Raw genomic sequence first — 10,150 nt, 5'->3', positions numbered from 1 at the left:
CCTAATGTCGGGGGTTTAAATGGAGAGAAAATGTTTTGAGAAATGATGTACAAATGCGCTTTACACAATTGATGTGTGTATGGATTGGGATAACAGTTGTGTGAGCCCCTAATAAAATGTTAAAAAAGAAAAAAGAAAAAAGAAAAAAAAATGTGACACCCCTAATAGGCTAGATGAGAACTATGTCACCTATAGTTTATCTTGTGAGTACCTAGAAAAGAGTCATTCAGGCGTTCACTGCAATTTACAATGGCTAAGTCATGATGAACTAGCCTTAGTCTCTTACTTCCATCTTTCCCTTCAGACCACTCTGGTTGCAGTTATCCTTGAAAAGGCTGATGTTGTTTGGTAATGCTTTAAGTTTTGCATATGTCCAAGATGGTATCCTTGGAAATAATCTGATGATTAAAAAATGTAGGTAGAATAGTACACGTAGAAGGTTCATAGCTGACAGACTAAGTATACTCAAACAAGCTACATACATTTTGTTCTTTTATATTCCTAATTTAGTAAGTTGAACTTGCCAGGTGTTACTGTTAGGTGCCCTCGAGTTAGTTCATACTCTCAGCAACCCTATGCAGCATGCAGACTGGAATACCACCCAGTCCTGTGCCAGCCTCACATTTGTTCTTACGTTTGAACCCACTGTTGCAGCCACTGTGTCAATCCATCGTGTTGAGACTCCATCTTCCTCTTTTTTGGTGCCCCTTTACTTTACCAAGCATGATGTCCCGATCCAGGGACTGGTCTCTCCTGACATGTCCTAAGTATATGAGATGAAGCCTCACCATTCTTGCCTCTACAGCAGTGGTTCTCAGCCTTACTCATGCCGCGACCCTTTCACACAGTTCCTCATGTTGTGGTGACCCCCCAACCATAACATTATTTTCATTGCTCCTTCATAACTGTCATTTTGCTACTGTGATGAATTGGGCGCACCCTGTGAAAGGGTCGCTCAACCCCCAAAGGGGTTGCGAGGCACAGGTTGAGAACCGCTTTTCTACGGAGCGTTCTGGCTGTGTTTATTCCAGGGAAGATTTGTTTGTTCTTTGGGCAGTCCATGGTACTTTGAATATTCTTTGCCAACACCATACTTCAAATGCACAGATTCTTCCTCTGTCTTCTTTATTCAATGTCCAACTTTCACATTCACGTGAGACAACCAGGGCTTAGTCCTCAAATTAATCTCCTTGCTTTTCAACACTTAGAGAGGTCTTATGTAGATTTATCCAATACAATGCATTCTTTAACCTCTTGACTGCTGCTTCCATGAGCATTGATTATGGATCCAACCAAAGACAAAATCCTGGTCGACTTCAAGCTTTCCCCCGTTTATTATGGTGATACCTATTGGTCCAGTTGTAGGACTTGGGTCTCCTTTCCATTGAGTGGTAACCCACACTGAAGACTGCCATCCTTATCTTCACCAGCACGTGCTTCCAGCCTCCTCACTTTGAGCAAGGAAGGCTGTGTCATCTGCATGTCGTGGGTTGTTAGTAAGCTTTCCCTCCATCCAGATGCCGAATTCTTCTTCATATAATCCTGTTTCTCTAATGATTCGTTTCAGTATAATATTTGCCAGATGATAGATACTTTGAAAATTGATTTGTTGAAAGGAAATACCAAATTGGAAGAAGTCCTGGTTGAGTACCTTATATTTTAATCAGTGCTAATGTTTAAAAGTAAAAGGACAGAAATAATAAAAAAGCAAAATAAAATCATTATCAAATTTGTAAAAAGACCTAATGTAAACTAGCACCATCTAAAAATTCAATGGTACTTCATGCTGAACAAGGGAAAATTACAGAATGAATGTCAACAAAGAAAGACTGAATTCCACACTTAGTCTTCAAAAAACAAACTGAAAATAAAATTAGGAAGCCCTAGCTTGATATTATTCTCAAAGCAAGTATGGAAGATTGTATTTGGTCCTGAGTACCACACTTTGCTAAAGTAAACGGAAGAAAGGATGACACAGAAAAACTAAACAGAAGATTTCAAAGGGCAGTGTAAGATGACAAAGTGTTGTACTGAAATAGGGTGGCACAGAGGGTTAGCTCTTAGATTGCCGTTTCATAAGGCATTCCACTCTTACCCAGTGACAGTCTTGGAAACCCGCAAGGGCAGTTCTACGCTGTCCTCTGGGGTCGCTATGGGTCAGCATCAACTGGATGACCGTCAGAGTTAGAAAACCATAAAGAAGCACTTCTCAAATGGAAAGACTTCAAGAAATAATTCAAGCCTCCATTTTAAAAAGTATGAATGATACAGAAAGCATCAAAAGAAGATGGAAAGAGTACACTGAAAGACTGTACCAAGAACTGGCGTGTTCAACCAATTCTAGAAGTAACACGACCAAGAACCAATGGTACTGAAGGAAGCAGTCCAAGGTGCACTGAAGGCATTGGTGAAAAAGGAGGCCCCACGGAGGCACAGATACCAGCTGAAATAGCTCATCAAACTGAGGTAGCATTGGAAGGATGCTCTCATGTGAAGAAATATGGCAGACAGGTACATGGCCAAGTGGCTGGAAGAGATGCAGTCCAAAGAAAGTTAAACCAACAAATGAGGAAACTATTGAACAATACAATTAATATCACATACATGTAAAAAATTTTTGAAAATAATTTCACTCTACTGCCACTCTGCTGCCCAAAGGGTCCACTCTGCTGCCCAAAGGGTCGCTCTGGGTCAGAACCAGGCCTGCCTTCAACAAATTAAAGCATGGCCAGAGGAAGCTTCCAGGATGGCGAGGGATTCAAAATGCACAGAAAACACGGTTAAGGGAGGTAAAGAGTTTATATAAAGTAAATCTCAGGCTAAAATTGATGAAACGAACCGACTTCACTGTATTGCTGACGTCACAGTTCTGAAGTGCTTGTTATTAGGGAGGGAGGGAGAAGTTTAAAAACTTGGATAAATAGGGGGACAATATAGGCAAGCTAACTTATTGAAGAAGGAAGACATTTTTAGATAGTGATATATGGTACTTTATAAAATAATGAAATTGTTGTTTTTAAGCCATTTTTACCCTATCACAGCTTTTGAGGCTAGCGTCCCTTCCTTCTTCGGGATGGGAAGGGTGAGTAGATGCTCACTGATGTGATGGTCGAGAACCCTGGCCTTGAACATAGTCATTCTGCCATCGGGAAATGCGCTTTACACATCTGTAAACACACATTATTCATTTCTAGAAGTGAGTGTTCTCCTAGCCAGAGATCCTCTGATGTCTCCGTGTGAAAGAATTTCCCTGACCAGTCAGTCATCTATCTGGTAGCTTACTTTATATACCAGAGGGAAAAGGGATTACTTTAAATTTCTTCATTCTCCGGTACTCAATTAAAAAAATTAGGATAAAGTATAATGCATGACCGGGAGCTGTTCAGTTCTTAAGAAAGTATGATTTTTGTTTAAAAAATGAAATAGTTGAGATCCAAAACTCACCAGAAGAAATCTTCGCAGCACCTTTACAGTCAACAGAAAATGCAGATGTGACTCCATTGGCTGACCCCAGTTCACACATGGGGATTTGATAAGGGGGCCTCAGCTTGATTTCCGTCTGCATGTCAGACAGATTGATTTTTGTTGAAAGAGACCTGGGATTATTATATCGCTGCTTGGTCCTCTGAATGAAGTTATCTACGTAAAATAAAAAATAAGTTTCCTTGCCGTCATGTGTTAATTAAATCATTTGAGAGTGTGATGTTCATGGACAGTAAATTTTGCAGATAAACAGTTTAATTTGTTACCCAAAACTGGCCAATGCATCATGGGATATCCTACCACTATTTGTGTTTAATGTTAATATACAATGAAGGCATCAACTAGACATTCTAAAAATTATAACTGTAAATAAACTAGGAGTTTAGCTGTACATGAGTGTGAGAATATTTTTATTATAACCACTTCACGTCAAGGAATTACAGAAATAAAATCAGCTTTAATTTTAAACAGTATTTTTATAGGGATTATCTCATGATACATCAAATCTATTAGATTGCAATTACAGAAGAACATACACTCTGCAGCATGCTTTTATAAATATTATTTATTGCTTACACCATTAGAATGTCCATTAAAAAATTAACTAAAACCAACGAAAGATATTTCCTAGATACTTCCCAAGTAGAAGTTTATTTTTACTATTTGTACTTGGTTTTACTTTTCTTTCTCCATCTACATTAGGACAAGCAAACTACTGTCCGCAGGCCAAACCCAGCTTGTTGCCTACAACGGTAAATAGTTTTATTGGAATATAACTACATACATTCATTCATTTATATTCTGTCTTTTCACAGAAAATGTTTGCCAACCCCTGTTCTACATTAAGCAGATTATGTAAAATAATCACATTAACACAAGACTCTGAATATCCGAGAAACTGTCCTCTGGGATTAATTCTTTGTGCTACTAAGCATAATTCCTTTCATAATTCACAGTTTTCCCCAATAGGCATCTTTAGCAGGTAACAAGGTGCCATAATTCATGTATCATTTGCCAAATTTCTCTGAGCTTCCTCCTCTGCTCCCTAGTATCAGATGAAAAACTGCTTATGACTGAAGGAGATAGGATACTTAAAAAGGAAAAAAAAATCAGGCCCTTACCAAATTCAATGAAACAGTATGGTCTGACAGCAGTATTTGTCTTCATCACGTTATAAGTAGTAATGAACTCCTTCTGAAGCTCATCCAGGAAAGAGAAGGCCAGGACATTGGGGTAATTTTCAGTGCACAACATCATGTAGCTCACTCCCAGAGAGCTAATAAAACTACGGTGTAAAAAACATCGGTTTTAAAATTTCAAATTAAATCATGGTAATTCACTGCTTCACATGACTGGTTCTATACACCATAAACTGCTGCTACAGTGGTAATGAAGATATCAATATTTATTACATATTCCTGCAAAGTTTTAGAGGGAACCAAAATATGTTTTCAAGTTAATTTAAAAGCAGGCAAAGGGTAGAAAGCAAAGGCAAGCAAACAAAGGTACAGATAAGCTGGAAGTTTAACCCTTTCCCCCAGGGCGGTCAAGAATCTTTTAGTGTCTAATCAATGTTATAACACTCTCCTCAGAAATATGTCCAAACAACACTGTTGACAGACAATCTCAAATTGCTCATTAAGACTTAAATTCATCTACTGACCCCAAAGTTAAATCCTCTATTTTACACAGTAATGAATTATAAATCATTAGGGAAATGGGGTAGAGGTGGAATTGCCAAGTTCATAACAGTAATTAAAAATAAATTGGGGGAAGGGAGGACCCTTGCTTACGACAGAATACTGAGTGCTCACCGGTCAATGTGGAGTGGAGAAAATGAGTATTGTGCAAGCTTCATGGCAGACTGGATCAGCAAAGGACAGTCAATGGACGTTAAATTTAGAGATTTAATGGGCAAGCTATTTGTATGGTTTGAAACTGTCTTCCCATGGCCTTCTACCCATTACAAAGGGAAGATACTAATTGTACAGCAGACAACACCTTGACTAGCTATTCTTAATATCACTTGGGAGGAGTAAAGGGACACAATGTGCCCTCAGGTGTGATAGCTCAGAAAGCTACATTACCTATGTAGTATTCAACAGAGGTGCATGGCCTAAATCCAACCATGAAGAAACATCAGAATGAGGAACATGTTCTTTAAATTAAAAAATAAAAAAGGGTGTGTGTGTGGGGGGGGGAATTTCAGTGTTGCCAGGAAGTGTTTCAGATCAAAGAAGCAGGAGAAACATGACAACAAAAAGCAATACCTGGTCCTACAGGGCATCGTGATTAGAGAAGGGAAAAATGCTACAAAGAACCTTTCTGGGTTGGCATCTATTGATCATCTATCATTACTGGTGCGGGATATACTACTGGTGGAATTGTGCCGACCCTGTATCTGGAGGAACCAGGAATTCCCTCCTACTGAAGTCACTTGGTCTAATGCTTTTCAAACTGTGAACTGTGACCCATTAAGAAATTATAAAATTAGTTTAATGGATTACAAACGGCATTTTCTAAAACAGAAAAGAAATATAACAAAATATCAATGTGCATATAGCTGCATAAAACATTTTCATTTCCTAAATGCATCTCTCAGGAGCCCCGCAGGTTAAGCATTGGAGCGCTAACCACAGGTTAGCTGTTCCTCGGGACAAAGGAGCTGTCCACTCCCGTGAAGACTACATCCCAGAAACCCTAGGGGCAGCTCTCCTCTCTACCCTGGAGAGGGGCTAGGAACTGGACTGTGTTCAAAGACAATGGGTCATTCTTTCGTTTATTTTTAAATTATCTCTTGCCTTAAATGCCTTATTACAACATTACAGTCAAAACATTTTGCCAGAGAACATTGCCTTTTTCTACAAAATTGGTAATTAAATCAAAGGTCAAACTATGCTTCTCCAAAATAATTTCCTCTCTTCCAAAACAAAACCAAAATCTTCATTAGCATTATCAAAATTCTCAGATATGTCATCAGCATCCCAATACACCCAATGAAAACTTGAGCAAACACAGGTGGAAACAGCTCTTCCACCCTGGGAAGTGGCTAATTGGCTAGCCAGCAATCACTTCATCTTCTTCCAGTGGTAAGACCGAAGTTTCCAGACCCCATCTTTGTGCTATGGGGGTGGGGGTGGGGGTGTACCATATTTCACAGCAATGAGGGAGCGAGTCACAGACACTCACATGACAATTTATCCCACCTGTTTCATCTGGCTTGCAGTGAATTTAGCTAGAAAACTGAATGTGAAGAAAATGGAACTTTATGTTTTTAAGTTCACTTGTTAATATTTTCAGGGAGTCTTTATTTTATGTAATAAATAATGATGCTCTCCTGAAAGATTACAGAACAGTTAATTATACTATGATTTTTGATAAAGTGAACATAGCCGTTGAAATGCAAAGCCAGTTTTCCAGAAGTTTCTTACAACTCTGTCAATGTACCTTTGCTATAAAAACATTTGCTTTTCCAACTATCACTGGGTCAGAAAGCAATCCTATCACTTCACTGACTCAGATGATGTGTTAGTCTGGGTACATTAGAGAAACAAATCCACAGAAACTCATGTTTAAGAGAGAGTTTTATATAAAGGTTAAGTGCACATCAAGAAAACATCCCAACCCAGTGCTGCCCAAGCCCACAAGTCCAACATTAGCCCATATGCCCAACACCAATCCACAAAGTCCTCCTCCATCTCACAAAACACACACAATGATGCCGAATGCAGGAGGAAAGCCGAGTCAGTGAACGTGTAAGCATCGCAGCGCTGGCAGGGGTCTCCACACGGGTGCTCCAGCACCCACGGCTGCATCAGGGTAGGTCCATGTGGCTTCTCCTCAGGGATGTCTTACAGGAAGTGAGCCTTGCCAGCTAGAGCAGGGAACTGGCTAATGCAGCTGCACCCTGGTCTGACCATCAGAAAGCAAGAGACCCGAGACATAGAATGGCTAGGCTCACCGAGCCATTTATCCCTCCGCCCTTCAATTAACCCCACCTGTGTTTATCGGCCAGATTGGCACAATAAACTAACTACCTCAGATGGTATGGAGTGCTGTGGCATCTACAGGTATGCTGGCTTGTGCATGGAGTAGCAGTTTCCACAGGGTGCACTAGCTCACATTTTGTAAGCAAGCACGTAGCTCTCCTTCTGCCTGGAAGAGGAAGAGGGGTAGTGGCATGAGCCTCACCCCTTGCTAAGTGCTTTAGTATCATTTCAGGTTCACAATAACAGCATCACTACCTCTATTTCACAGATGGAGAAACAGAGAGGTGTAGCAATTTACCCAAAATCACATACCATTAAGAAACGGAGCCAAGATGGACTCAGTACTGACTCCAAAGTCCACATTCTTTCCACACTGCAACACCAACCTCCAAATAATATAGACGAGCCATTTACTTCCTAATTCACTAACTTCCCCTGCCATTTTTTTCTCAAGCCACAAATCCATCTCTATTTTTGCTTCTTAATGAGCACTAATAAAATTTGAGGATTTTGGAACTTGCCTCACAGGTACATTCTCTGCCAACCTCTCCACTGTGTCATGTGCAGCCCAGACATACAAGTCAGATTGCAGAATCTTAAGGACAGCAGCCCACTCCCAGCCTCCCACCCCAATCTGAGAAACTCACAAATCCTGTCTTCCTCATTTGCAACGCTCTCAACCCCACCTCCCACACGAGCCAATTCTCACATGCAACGCCTACTCATCCATCAGTTCTTTAAGTCCCTGTCACATCACACATCTCAATTGATTGCCACCCCAGGGTTATACCACAGCAGTTGTTTTTCCCATTACAACGTAATCCAGTTTATAATCCTATATCTATGTGGCTATTTGGATAATATCTTTTTCACTACTTTTTCATGATTTCTGCACTGTTCACCACTATATTCTTACTACCGTGAGTATTTTCTATCTATGGGCTCAAATACAGGAAAGATTGTGCAGACCAGCCAGTGTTGGGCTCTGGGTGGGAACCCACTCCATGGCACCCAACAGCAGCACATAATACGTGCTTAATAAATTGGTAAAGAAATGAGTACAACGATGGCATTATTCATTTCCTCACTTATACACTCATTTGTTGAATACAAGCTCAATAAGTATTTAACTACACGACAGAAGAACTTTACCTGCTCTTCAAGTAGGGCCCACAATACTTTATAGAGTCAGGCCCACAAGCCTTCAACATGCTTCAACTTCACAAAGAAGGATGTTCTTGGGGCCATTTGATCCCCTCTGCAGTGAGGGCTGCAGATGGCTCTGAGGGTCTAATAGGCAGGCCAATAGGTTTAATAGCCATTGCTGTACACACACACATACACACACAGCCCATTTTCCTCCAGCTGGAGCACAATTTTTAAATTGCCAATGTTTGGAGCTCTAATTCTCCTTCTTTATCATTTCCCTTCCATTTCTAGGCTTTGCCATTTCTCATTTTTGGAAATGGTCTTTACAGCCACTTCCTGTCAATGAGAGCGCCCCTTTCTCCCATTCAGGCAACTGACCCATCTTACTCATCTTCCGGTCCCCTCTCTGCCATGCATACTAGGAACTTCTTTAGGTCTTTCCAGGGCCACTGGTCTCCTAACCAGGTAAGGCCAGCAAAATTTCAGAAAATCCTGGTAAAGAGGATTTACTCCTTTCAACCAGTTTCTTAAAAAGCTAATTCAAATCATGTATCCAAGCAAGCCATACCACAAGTGATCCCAAGCCCTAACGTCCAACCAAAATGAATAAGCAATGGTACACAATTTTATCTATGAACTTGCAAGTAGAAATTGTACACGCTACCGAGTGAACACTGACATTAGTAGGGCAGGTCGGGCCTGTTGCATCAAGCTAAACAGTGATAACAATGTCCTGCCCTCAGCAGAAAATAAGAGCACTTAGCACAGGTTTCGCACTGGACACTATGGGCTCTGATGCCAAACCAAGGTCCTGCCTGCCCGGAGCTTGCAATAAGTACAATGAATACACTTGGAAGAACACAGTCATGCTTTATAGCATGCGAAATGACTATTCACAGCAAATAAACTGATAACACCTATCATGAAACTTTACACTAAATACGCGATGCAATGTTTCTTCTGTAAAGAGCCCTAGTAGCACAGTGGTTAAAGCACTTGGCTACTAATGGAAACACTGGCGGTCTAAACCCACCAGCTGTTCTGAGGGAGAAAGATGTGGCAGTCTGTTTCTGGAACGATTTATAGCCTTGGAAACCCCCTGGGGCAATTATACTCTGTTCTGTTCTCTGGGGTCACTCTGAGTGGGAATGGACCCAAAGAGTGGGTTTTCCTTCAGCAGCGGGATTCGTACACAGTGCAAATCTCCTTATCCTTGGTAGCCACATGTGCCCTGTGAGCAGTTTGCCTGGATACAGGAACTTCTCCAGTGGAATATGCCATCTTGAATCTACTGTTAAAACTGCTAAGTATAAGAAACATACGATTTCAAAAATAGAGCCTTCCACACTGCATTCCATTCTCTAAAATACTATGGAAACTTTTAAACAGACTTAAAAGATGTGACATTATGAAAGTGAGCATATGGGTTTGTCATCACCAAATATGTCTAGTAGGAAGCAAGCTGAAAACAAAATGCTTTGCCATCAGCGGGGCAGCAAGGATATACGGACCAGAAAGAGAACTAGCTG

At 40.7% G+C, this 10,150-nt stretch overlaps 1 protein-coding gene across 2 annotated transcripts in view; it reads right to left on the bottom strand.

The window, feature by feature from the left end:
• Positions 1–10,150, bottom strand: part of SEC22A (SEC22 homolog A, vesicle trafficking protein) — a 59,331-nt gene that overhangs the window by 39,418 nt on the left and 9,763 nt on the right. For both annotated transcript variants that reach the window (XM_004712233.2, XM_045287567.1), the window contains exons 3-4: positions 4,605–4,768; positions 3,445–3,639 (exon numbers count right to left, since the gene is read on the bottom strand). In XM_004712233.2, coding sequence (XP_004712290.1) covers positions 3,445–3,639; positions 4,605–4,768 — 359 coding nt within the window. The remainder of the gene's footprint in view (positions 1–3,444; positions 3,640–4,604; positions 4,769–10,150) is intronic.

This window comes from Echinops telfairi, unplaced genomic scaffold (genome assembly GCF_000313985.2).
Source record: "Echinops telfairi isolate 266 unplaced genomic scaffold, ASM31398v2 ScPeMD7_17;HRSCAF=63, whole genome shotgun sequence".
NCBI classification, from domain to species: Eukaryota; Metazoa; Chordata; class Mammalia; order Afrosoricida; family Tenrecidae; genus Echinops; species Echinops telfairi.
The sequence above is the reverse complement of the archived record's forward strand: the minus strand, read 5'-3'. Positions and strand labels throughout refer to the sequence as shown.